The following is a 12,986-nucleotide window of genomic DNA, read 5'->3' on the forward strand; positions in this document are numbered from 1 at the left end:
GAGGATTTATTGTTATGCACAACCGGGGAGCACTGACAAAAATGTGACAGTAATTTCAGTAAATTCATTGAACATTTGAGGAGCAGTATGTGAGTTTTCCTGAGGTCGGCTTTGCTCATGTTTTGTATTTTCATCTTCTGAAAATGAAATGGTTTGGTCGGGTGTTGTGTATTTTGGAGGGAACAGCTTGTCAAAGTCGGGCTGCTCAGGTCGCTGTTTCGAGTTTGATAGCAGGTTTGAAGACAGTGTTCTTCTGTAAGTAATGCCAATTTACCCCACAAAACAAACGGGACATTCAGAGTTGTGTTTTCATTATCTCTCTTTTATTTTGTCTCCACCAGCTGTTGAGGTAAAATATCTGGCTCTTTCGCTGTTTAATGCTCCACTGTGTTCATCAGGCTGGTCTGCAACTGTGTGGGTTGGCTGTTTGCTGCTGAGCAGGTAACCGACGGTAACGGTCGGTGGCTTTTGAGGCTTTTGACAGAGTCTGGTGATAATTCTCCTAATGAACAGCCCCTTTCACATCACACGCATTATCTGGTCCTTTATTATAGCAAAACACCATGAATATAGCAGCTAAGGGAAGATTAAATGTTAAAGTTTCATCAAGTTTCTTGTAATTGTTGCACACAGTCTATCCCTCTCCTCAAACTAGTGCCTTAAAAACAAACTTACGAAACAAATCCTTAAAAAAATAACAAGGGTTTGGTTGCTAAGAGTAAATATTGTGTTGAAAAAGTGGATATTGAAGGAAAACAAATTGAATATGTTTTTTCATTAATTCAGCAACAGTCAATTTTCGCTGATACGTTCCCAAACAACGTGTCCTCATTGTGTTGATAAAAATCACAATCATGCTGTGTTTCTTTCACAAAGAATTCACTGCATATTAGCCGCATGTAAACACAAGATTAATAATTGAAATGCATAACCTTATTAATAGAGATCATTAATATAAGATTAAAGACATGCAATTTAAAAGAAATTACAAGATAATTAAAAGATTATAAGGTTAATTGGTCCCATCATTGAAAATTAAATCACACAATTTATGTTCTTTTTTTTTCCTATCTGGTGAACATATGAGCGGAATAGTAAAACTATATTGTCCAGAGGAATATATATATAGGCGAAAGAGGTTCAGAGCACTGTGGGAAGTGCACCAGCAGAAAATGAGAATCTCTTCACCTGAGGTTTCATTACAGACGCTAAACATTTGTCAGCGACGAGAGGGAGCAAGTTATAATTCCACATTTATTAAAAAACATTTATCCACCAAGATAATAGTGTCTGAAAATGAGCTGCCGACTGTGAGCTGTCTGCGGAGTTACAGTGGATTCATGAATGTGGAAGAAAATCCTGATGATCTGCTTGGTTAAATACAAACTCTAGGAGACAATGGTTCATGCAGAAACTTCTAATATTCACTTTGTCCGTCTACTGTGCTAAAAAAACTAATGACTTCATTTGAATTCTGTCAAAAAAGTTAATCACATACGAGACACCTTCGGGAAGTCTGTGATGCATTCAGGGCCACTGGTGGAAGAAATACTGAGATCATTTACTCAAATCCTCCCAGCAGAGCCTCATGTACTTGAGGAACCTTTTGCTCACCACCTACATGCTGTTTCATTTATTCTTTTCATGCTTCAGTTAAAAATCAAATTAAAAATACTTAAGGACTGATTTGATGAACCACCAAAAAAAACTTGAGAATCACTCATAAACCCAAAACCTTCAGATTTGTATTCATGAACACGCAGCCTGTGACCTTTTTTATTCTGCATAAACACATGAGCTAATCGAAGCTCCACCCGCTGACCCGCGTATCCAAACACAGATGGCCTCGCAGTGTCACGTCCACAGTGACTCAGGGTCAAATAATCCTCCCACCCTGATGATAAACCAGACCGAATCAACACAATCTTGCACTAAGAGTGTTTATTAGCAAAGACAAACAAGTTTGTGGGCCGGCCGGCACCACAGATACCCACATTCATGTGCACAAACACTGAAAAAGTGATTTCTACATAACGTGTCACCTTTAATATACCCCAGTTGCCAGGCACAGATATTATAGAAAGCGAGACGTTTGACATAAGTCGACAATGGAGTGAGACGGAGTCAGTAAATATAGGTATTTTATTACATTCACATGTGAATGTAATGCTTCCAACCTGCTCGTAGCTCTGGTAAAGTGAGACAAACAGTTCTTCTAGAAGGGCAGCAGAAGGTGACACAACCCCTTCCAGAGGTCTTCTCTTATAAGCAGCTGTAGCCCTGGTGTGTAGAGGGGTCGGCCATTAATTGTGGGGTTTTGTCACCGTGTCCTTGAGCAGGACACTAAACTGCAATTTTGCTCTCTGCTGTACGTGTGTGTGTCTGTGTGTGTGTGTGTGTGTGTGTCACTGTAATCTAGGTCACTGTGGCCAATCTAAATGCAGTAGATTCACAGCTCTCCGATCACATTTTTCTCACGACGAGCCTTGTTCCCATCACACGCCTCCACTCGGGTTCCGCCGACCTTTTTCCTCCCCGATGTCTTCTCCGTGGCCACATCTTCCGACACGTCCTCATCACATTTCAACACGCACTCTGCTGGAGTCGTTGCAGCGTGACCCCGTGTGTGTGTGTGTGTGTGTGTGTGTGTGTGTGTGTGTGTGTGTGTGTGTGTGTGTGTGTGTTTGTGTGTGTGTGTGTGTGTGTGTGTGTGTGTGTGTGTGTGTGTGTGTGTGTGTGTGTGTGTGTGTGTGTGTGTGTGTGTGTGTGTGTGTGTGTGTGTGTGTGTGTGTGTGTGTGTGACCGAGCGCATCCCACTATTTTTGTGCATCTCTCTACGAAACACGTGTTCTCACTCGTATCCAAGCTTGACAGATTGCATATGCATCCAAGGAAGAGAGAGAGAGAGAGAGAGAGAGAGAGAGAGAGAGAGAGAGAGAGAGAGAGAGAGAGAGAGAGAGAGAGAGAGAGAGAGAGAGAGAGAGAGAGAGAGAGAGAGAGAGAGAGAGAGAGAGAGAGAGAGAGAGAGAGAGAGAGAGAGAGAGAGAGAGAGAGAGAGAGAGATTTGATTTGATTTTTAAAAAACACAATGTTTATTAAGATTTACAAGAGAACATCACGGTCCTCCACAAATGAAATGAGAAAAAAAAAAACACACAACAACAAAATAACAGAAAACCAGAAATAAATCAGGTCATAAACACAGAGTGAAAGATGAGCTCTCCCTCCGTCACTGAACACACAGCCGTGGTGAAACACCACTGGTTTAAAAACTCTTGCATGTCGTTCATCAGAGAGTGGAACCTGAAGTCCACTCTCACTCTGGCTCTCACCAGAGACCCGTACATGTCTGTCAGCTCGTGTCCGCACACATGTCCTATCTTGTCTTTCCTGCTTTTATAAATCGACAACTTGGCCTGACCAACCCCAAAATTCAGCAACTGCCACTTTGCAGCATCTTGTTTTCTGTAGCCAGCACCAAAAATAAAAGCAGTCTCCGTAAACATTTCCCCACGGTCGAAAAACACGGTCAGAGAGAGAGAGAACATACACGGCAGTTACGGCCAGAGGAGCTAAACGGAAAAAATAGAGAATCTCAGCCGGTTTGTTGACAACATGACAGCCGAGTTAGAGGAGAGTAGATGAGGACTAAATATCTCCATAACACCTTTTCTGGAGACTCGCCGGGTGTGACGGAAGGCATGAGATGAGGGAATGCGAGGACAGAAGTGGAGGGAGACGGAGACGTGAGAGATGGTTTTTCCTGCTCTGGATTTCCCACCACCTGCTGCGTGCTGTCCTTCCGCAGGGCGATAAATCTAATGAGTACTCCTGTGGCTTCTCATTATGGGCCCTGGTTTGGGGTGGCTGCTAATACACACACACACACACACACACACACACACACACACACACACACACACACACACACACACACACACACGTGTGTACAAGAGCTTTTGAGCTCAGTATGTGGTGTGCAAAGCTGCTATAATCAACAAGTTTGTGTAAACAGTTATGACACGATGGTTTGTATATGAACGTTTGATCAGCACGCAAATGATAATCAGCTTATTCTGCAGGTCCTATCAGTCACACAGAGCTTTCGGTTTTCAGGCCCCTAACTTTACTGTTTTGGTTCGATCTCTGCATTTTTCCACAGCGGACTGCTATTACGTTTTTTTATGCAAATTGTCAATTTGCTCGTACAGCAAAATAACTTGAGCGCAAACTGGAAATAAAAACAAACAAAATAACTGGCTAAAGTTAATGGACTAAAACAACAATATATTTGAGTTGTCTGGAAAGTAAGTCAGTGCATTTCTAACCGTCAACTTTCAGCTTTTTTCTTTTCTTGTTTTTGCTCGTATGGTCTCCACAACTCGGACTTTTCAGTCCCATATCAGCTGATAAAATTTACTACACACAATAAAAATGTTGTGTGTGGCATAAAACCTTCCTAGCAACCTGGGAGCAACTAATGTCAGACGGCTGTTAATAAAAAAGTTTTTACAATGCAGGATGGTCCCTTCAAAGCACTTGTCTAATAAAGTTGGAGAGAAGTTTTTCTCTAAAAAGTGTCATTTTGGTCCACCTGGGCTCGACTGCAAAACAGCGCATATTGTCGCGCGTATGAAATCATAGGTAGCCATCAGCGCAGGTTTGACAGAGGCTGCATTATATCACCTCAGAGAGAGAAGTGATTTTTTTTTTCTTCCCTTTTTCCCCTAGAGCCACAATATTGAATTTCTCAGCCCAACAGTGTCAGCCGTGCCATTAGCTGTTTTGTTGAGATTGATGATGAAGTTGGGAAATTACCGTCTGACATGTTGTGTGGCGTAAATCTAAAGTCGAGCGGGTCTGACGAGAGCTTCGAGCCCGAGTCTGGGCCTGAATTTACCGCCGGGCCTCCTGGAGGTGTTGTGCATGTAATTCAAACAAGTCTGCGCCGAAAATTGCTTCCCTGACAGCCCCCCCCAACCCCCTTGACTCATTTCTTCCTCCCCCCCCCCCCCCCCCCCTTACACCGAGTCAGGCTCTCAATAGCTGCTCGCACTAATTTAATAGCACGAGGGACACTTAACATCAGATGTCTTATAATAGTCCTTCAAGTCACACCACACCGTTGATAAATCGAGTGACGCAAAGCAAGAGGCGGTGAAATTTTGGCAACGAGCCTGCCATGCCCTCAGAATGCCAGAGTCACGTCCGACCACTTCAAAAGACCGAAGCCCCGAGAATTAAGGTGCAGCTCCCGGAGTCCAGTGGCAGCTAAACAAGAGCCGAACATCATTAAGATAATATTTCATTCCCGAACCCTTCGGAGCAAAACAATCGAGCACATTGGCGCCCAAATCTGTTTCCTGACCACACGGAGCACGTTCCTTCATGCAAATACATAAATGTCATCAGGTGCACATCCTGTTGTATTAGATTGATAAGGACCCGAGAATCCGTAGCATGAAGTGAGATACAGACAAAGTTTACAAAAACTGTTAACAGTAAAGAATTCTCCAGCCAATCTTCTTTATCACTTAAGGGCGATATCACATCTGAAAGTCTGGACCAAGGTCTTATGTACTTTTGATCCGGTTAGTTTTGGTTTCACGTTGCCATTTAGGGAGCGCACCAAAGAATTCTGCGTAACACACGTACGTCCTGTCCCCATCACCTTCGTGGGTTGCTTTTACCTATACTTGATATTGCTTGGTTTGTGGACAGGCGTGCGTCTGTGAGTGTCGGCAATGAATGGACCTGATCATTTTTTATAATTTCATCGACACTTTGATATTGTTATGGTGATTCTACCAGCATCACCAACTTCAGGCACAGTATTCAACACTAGTCTGAATGCTCCAAATTAATGTCCTTGTTTAGCAATAAAATATTTAATCCCTTCCCCCCGAGTGGTACCACGGCTATTTTTTTTTGTACCTCCTCCACTTCTTTTTCTTCTGTTGTTTAATGCTGTGTCAACTTCCTGCAATGGGGTAAAAAGGTTTCACCCCTGCTATTTCGATCTGGACTCAACTGAAAAAGTCCGAAGGTCCGGACCAAACGAGGGAGGAGTGAAAGCTCCCTAAATCCCCTCCTCAGGTCTTTGAGGTCTTTTGCGGTCACGCCGGCGATTTTGCTGCCCGTCATGTTTATCGCTAAAAGGAGGCCAAAGGGCGGTAGTTCGAAGCAACAGGCGCCACACGGGCAAAATCAATTAACGGACACCGAGGTGTCAATGACGTCACACTGACTGACGGATTGACTGATGGGTGAGGTCTCCGACAGTTGCGGCAGAACGTCGATGCGAGCCGCATCGATAAACGCGCTCAGCGGAGGAGACGAAGTCTGAATAGGGGAAACTGATAAATACTGTATGTCACTGTGCACTCCCCTGCAGGCGCTGGTGGAGTGCAGAGTAAACGCAGAAAGCGGCGCCATTAGTATTCCGCTCTGCCCTCTCTGCCTTATTAATGGTTTTTCTTGCATCATCTTCGGCATTATTAACGCTACGCTGATTTTTGATTTTACAGGGGGGGGGGGGGGGGGGGTTGACCATGTAATCCCCTTTCAGCGGCAGTGGTTTCATTGCGTTTATTTAATTTGACGTCGCCATATGCTGCAGGGTTACTGCTGAAAAGTAGATGAGTGAATTATTCATTGGGGCGTTGTTTAGATTGTGTGCTCTTAATGTGTGGTTAATGTAGAGCTCGTTTGTATCCAACTACAAGCAGGGTGAGGAAAAACATCCAGGTACTTGTGTAACACGGACATGTGTGAGCATGTGTGTGTGTGTCTCTGTGTGTGTGTGTATGTGTGTATTATGGAGGAGTGCCTAATGCTATATCTACGTGCTTCGTACATGATTGCTAATGAGGTCTGTGCAAACAAAAGGCTGCGCCAGGGACACATATGAATAGCAAGGAAATGAATGATGCATTATTCACAATGACATTCTATAAAATGAGTAAATCATGCCTGAGACGCAAAACAGGTACCACAAAAGCAGAATCCTCTCTTAAATAATACATCCCCAATAGAGCCTGTGTAAAGCTCGTATTACTGATACCCAGCGGCTGCCAGACATGCAGACGTCCTGGTAAACAAAACCCACATGGTCAAAAGGTATTTGGATGCAGAGATTTTCCTCCCATTCAGCCACAGGAGAGTTGATGAAGTTTTTTATTGGACGCTGTCATGTTGAAGCAGGAAAACGCAGTCGCACTGTCCCAGTGAGGGGCGTCCACTTACTTTTGGTCATTATTTTTATTTGACCGAGGAAACTATCACACACAAAAAAAATCACATCAACTATCACAACTTTTTATTGTTAATGTGCAATAAACATCCTCCAATTTGTGTAACACCTGTGAAGCAACGCCGACTGTATAAAAAAATATCTGACATTTTGCAATCAGACACAAATTCGCCATAAATGAGTTTGAGGAGTTTACTGGGGGGGCGAGGGGAGGCGCAGGTGCGTCTGCCTCCGTTTGACAAGGGCGGTTAGGGAAACAAACAAAATATGGGAACATCGACTTCAAGGATGAGACGATTTGAAAAATATCATCTTTCTACGGATGCAAGGAGCATGCAAGTAAAGAGATGCACAAAAATAGTGGGATGCTTTCACAATCTATTTTTTTTCACCATTCATTTTCTCTTTTTATGTACCATGATTTGTTGCTTGTTGCAAAAATATTCAAACTCAATTTTATACGATATTTAAACTAAGTGAAATATTCACTTAGACAGATGTTGATTTTCAGGGGCTGATGCTGTTACCAATATATCAGCTGATATATGTATTCCAAAAAAATAAATTGGCAGGGATTCCTAAGGGTGTACAAGTGTTATTGTGGCTTGCTATTTTTTCAATTTGAACCATGATAAACCGTATTATTAAAAACTATTTCCCTCCTCCCCGCCCCATGTGATCGCTGCCTCCCTTGTGTATTAAGTCTCTGTGCTCCCCAGTGCGTTCGTCTGTTCCGTTCAGGTTCTATTCAGGACTGTCGAGTTCGGATTCCTCCGTTTCTTTGTTCCTGTTGCTTTGCCTTCAAAGATTAAATATTCTCTCGTCAGCACCGACTGGCATTGTCTGCAATTTGGATCCAGAAAACCCCCCTCACGAAACGTAACGCCGATTAAAGTTGAGAAGGGCATTTTCAAAAACTGTTGCCTGCGTTTGATCAGCCGCTGACTCTATATAAATGTAACGTTCCTCCAGCAGAGTAAAGACCATTTTGGAGCCTTCGTAGTTTCAGCGGGGGCGGGGTTGCTGCCCCGATGAGATTTCTGTGTAACTGATGTGACAGCAGGTCTGGAAGGTGCGGCTTCGACTAGAGTGTGATAAGAGAGAGCACGGGACGGCACGAGTGGCGACGCGCCAGAGAGCGCGGCTGCTTTTTGTGTGAATTACTTTCGATCCCCGCGGACGGGCGGCCCGCTTGAGAGTGACAGTGACGATACTCGAAGCTCCGCTCTCGTCACACGTGTTAATCACTGCATTGGGGCGGTTTCTGTGCCTTTTTTGGTGGATTTATTTTACCATTAACATGGCACTCTGTTGGCAGATCGTCAATCATGTGTCACTGCATTTGGTATTTCACTGCTGATGATGGTACAAAGGCGGCAGAGTCTCCTCGCACAGGCGGTTGCACTCATTCTGCCTGATCAGTCCCGATCTCCTCGCTGACTGACTGCAGATATTTCGTTTCTTTTTTCAAGAGACCGTCAGCTTCTGTCTCACAGCTGTTTTCTTTTGTGGAGGTGATCACACTCCGACGCAGCGGGACAGGAAATACTTTTGGGTGGTGCAACTGCACTAAAACATCTGGACATTTTGCTGACATTTTCCAGAGTATGTGAGAACGCAAATGTTGCTGTGGACATTTAATGGCAAGCGATATTTGTGGTTTTAACGACTGCTTTCCTCAGCAGTTTTGTTTTATCCTGTTTTATCGTCATGTCCCGCGTCCGATTCGGACAATCGCCCGCTGCGCTTCGTCATTGTAGAGGCAAACCTTCCGGAAATAAAATGTCTGGTACCCAATTTTCAGACCACTTTTCCTGATTACTTCACTCAAGATTGAGAAAAGCACAAATTCTTACCCTCAATTTTTGGACATTTTGCTCTGCCCCATTTCTTTTATGGGTCGGCACTGTCAGTGGCACAAATTTCCATTTGGGCGAATTCAGCAATAGTTGAACTCTGACATCAGAAGCAAACATACAAATCTGCTGCATTTCCAATGAAACTAAATGACTTCTAAACTAAACTCAAACTAAATGATAGATTTTTTCGCACGGCTACATTTCGGACTCGGACCATTTCGCTGCATGCTGCGCCTTTATAAAGATGGATGTGACAAATGAAGAATTGATTAACTCCACACATTGTGGGATGCGTGAGAGAAGCGCAGCTCCAGACCGCTCACAGCATCAGGTTACTCCAAATGGAAATACACGTCACTAACAAGCCCAACAGAGTCCCGTGGGGATGAGAAAATTACACAATCAGCAACTTAATGAGAATTTTTACCTTGAAAAATGAACTTTTCAAACCCCTCTTGTCTTATTTAGCTCCGAGTTGGACACGTTGAAGCTTGAGAAAATGTTTTTTTGGTGCAAAACAAAACCTCTCATTTCCACATACAGGAACTTGACCTTGGGCAAGGTCACCTTTTTAATCCATGCAGGTCACTTCAGTTCGCTCTTTATTTTTTGGTGCAGTGGCCTTAACAGGAGCTGTTTTTGTCTCTCAGATTCAGAGGTGGTGTACAGGAACCGGGACGGACACGTCATCAAGTTTAACTTCGCCCTGAACGAGACGGAGGTCATTCTGAGCAACAGCACGTTTGTAAGTTTTGTTTTCTCGCCGTTGCTTAAGATGCCGCGGCTAGCTTTTGTTTTTTATTGCATATTTATATTGTTATATTATTCTGTTGCTCTAAACACCTGATTACTGTGAAGAGATATTCAAAATAAGAAAACTTACACAGAGTAGCTGCTGCCGTGTCCCCGGCAGTCTGTGGGAGGAGTTCGGGGTTTAAAGCCGTGGAATCATTTCAGAGCGGAATGATTTTGAAGATTTGCTTTTTGAAACACCCGTCAGATCATCTTGGCTCTGAATGTGTACTTGCACATTACATCCTGGAATCGGCGTGCGTGATCTGATTATCCTTTAAATGCCTCTTCGGAGTAATCAAGCCAGCAAAACGGAGCGCAGGGCCAAATTTAGCTCTTTTCTAACTGGATAATTATAATCCTGTCGTAACCTGCCGTTCCGTTACACTCATCCGCTGTGAAAAAAATAAAAATCTCAAACCCTTTATTCTCACCCTCTCGCCTTCTCTGTACTTTTCCTCGAGACGGTTTCAGGCTCCAAAAGAGACACTCGAATCTCCAAAATGTGATCATGATTTTAAAAAGACGACTTGATTTTTTTTTTGTGAGGGTTTCGGCCGATCGTGACTCTTTTTTTTGAAATATCTATAATAGATCTGTCCAGCAACGTTCCCTCCCACAGAAAAATGCAATGTGGCTCCCTCGTGGTTTCGTGGCCTTTAGGTTGCTGGATTCGTTTTTTTGCCGTCTGCGCTCGAGAGCGGCGTGAACAATGCCAGCTGACGACAAGAGCAATCGCCACCTGTCAAATATGAAGGATTTCCCTTGAAGATTCACTCCCCCTTTTTTTTTCTCCCCTCATGTTTTCAGGAAGTATATATTTGTTTCATTGTGGTTTCCTTTTCTAAAGCTTTCTAAACATGTTTGGCATCACGTGCATTTAAAAAAAAAAAGAAAAAAGAGTTGACTTCATCTTCATTTGTGTGGAGAGTCTTAAAAGTCCTGCGGTGCCTCAGCTACGTTTGTTGTTCTCGTTTGTCAGGTGGCTTTCAAGGTGGCAAGGTACTCGCTCTCCGCAGATCTGAAGTACGCACTCTTCGCTTACGACGTCAAACAGGTGAGTTTCCGATTTAGAAAAATGAAATTAAAAAAAGGACAAACAGCACGATGAATCAGAATCGCACACCAAAAAAAACCCCCCACAGCCCTGATTTGCGTCCCTCTCACGACCTCAAAAGCTGTGATCGGAGTTGCGGATCATCCTCCTCAGCATTACCAGCTGTTCCTCTCCTGTCACTTTTGTTTATTTCCTGGCAGCCTGTCATTTACTTTGTTCTCCTGTGCAATACCCTAGGGTGCTGTCATTCTCTCATCTGCATGCACAAACACACACACATACACACACACACACACACACACACACACACACACAGAGGTTTTGGCCTCGTTCTCCAGGTGTGTGATGATTGATTGATTATATTCATATTTTTTTCTCTCTCTGTTTTTTTGCTCTGAAGAAAACTTTGCATTTGTAAAAAATTGGGATTGACTCAAATTGGAATGATTAACTTCGATGCTTTGGATAATTAGGATCATTCGGATATGGAGGCTGTTTGGCGCACGCACCAACTGTTTGGGGGGGGGGCGAATGCTCGCATGCACGCACGCACGCATGCACGCAGGCACGCACACACACACACACACATACACACACACACACCGTTTCTCTCTCTCTGCCTTGAACAGGTGTGGATTTATGTGTTGTGTTTCTCTTGCGTTTGGCTTTATGTGTGTTCTTTTAGTCACCCGCCACAAGGCCTCACCATCAAGGATTTTTTTCCTGTCTCTTTTCTTTACGTTCTACCTTTTTTTTTTTATTACGATGATTTTTTCAGACGTGTTTGCAAACAGTTTGGAGCTTTACAGACGCGGCAGCAGCCAGGGAAACCAGAGGATGACGTATAGAATATTCCTGTAATGATCGCCAGGTCAGATCCACTTCCTGGTTTTAGGGCCTCTTAAACCAGGAACTAAAAAAAAACACTCACACGAGATATTTTTTTTGTGTATATATATATATATATATATATATATAGAAACAGGCTTCTTTTATGCATATCGAGGATTACATTAATTGCATCCAGTTTTGATTGAGACTGAGTTTTGATCCCCTTAAGGCACAGGTAACACCGCATACAGTTTTTTTCTCTCAATTGAATTCCTCGCAGCGAGTGCACCACCGTGCGTGAAGGGAAATCAGCTGTGCAGGATGCAGGCAGGCGGCACAGCTCACCTGGCAGTCAGGGTAAAGGAGCCCAAGCAACGGATCGACTTTCTGGTAGTTGAGGCCCAAAATATTGAATTTGACTCCAAGTGAGGAGCCTGCAGTTTCTATAAAAGGATAGGATATGTCAGTCTGAAGTATAAAACAATGCAGCACATACAACCGTCCTTCCCAGTCTAATTGAATGAAAGATGCAATAAAATACAGGACGTGAAATCTGATTTAACTTCTAACTTTGTGGAAATTCAGTATGAAATTGCTGGAGTAACCATTTAATTATTGAATTACTGACTGATTGTTCCCCAGATTCCGGCGGCACATGCACTGACATTTAGTACTGCGACACAGGAATTGGACCGTACCGCAAATGTGTTTTTTGTTTCTGAAGCATTACGGGACTTTGAATTTATATTACACTTCTGTCTAGAGCTTGTTGTCGCTTCCATTTCTTTTTCATCCCGTTTCTTTGTTTGTGTTATTTTTCCCGCCGTTGTTGGTTATTAGCTGCTCCGGTGACTTTGTTTCCTCCTGTCTCTTTTCCCGATGTCGAGAGGCACCGACGTTGCAACAATGTTATCAGACGGGGATCAATATTTGCATTGTGTGACGGCCTGAATTCTCATTGCAGATGTACAGATATTCGTACATGGCGTCCTACATCGTGTACAACATCTACACGAGGCAAGTTTACCTTTTCTTCGCTGTTCTTCCTTTCAAGTTTTTCAATGGGACGATGCTCACCGATGCATGTACGGAATTAGATTGTGGTTGTTCATGTGTGTGTGTGTGTGTGTGTGTGTGTGTGTGTGTGTGTGTGTGTGTGTGTGTGTGTGTGTGTGTGTGTGTGTGTGTGTGTGTG

General features: G+C 43.5%; 1 protein-coding gene across 3 annotated transcripts in view; it reads left to right on the top strand.

Annotated features, from left to right (window-relative positions):
• The window catches only part of LOC118312341 (inactive dipeptidyl peptidase 10-like), a 51,015-nt gene that overhangs the window by 19,897 nt on the left and 18,132 nt on the right, over window positions 1–12,986 (top strand). For all 3 annotated transcript variants that reach the window (XM_035636866.2, XM_035636872.2, XM_035636879.2), the window contains exons 4-6: window positions 9,762–9,856; window positions 10,886–10,960; window positions 12,756–12,808. In XM_035636866.2, the coding sequence (XP_035492759.2) occupies window positions 9,762–9,856; window positions 10,886–10,960; window positions 12,756–12,808 (223 nt within the window). The remainder of the gene's footprint in view (window positions 1–9,761; window positions 9,857–10,885; window positions 10,961–12,755; window positions 12,809–12,986) is intronic.

This window comes from Scophthalmus maximus, chromosome 1 (genome assembly GCF_022379125.1).
Source record: "Scophthalmus maximus strain ysfricsl-2021 chromosome 1, ASM2237912v1, whole genome shotgun sequence".
Taxonomy (NCBI): domain Eukaryota; kingdom Metazoa; phylum Chordata; class Actinopteri; order Pleuronectiformes; family Scophthalmidae; genus Scophthalmus; species Scophthalmus maximus.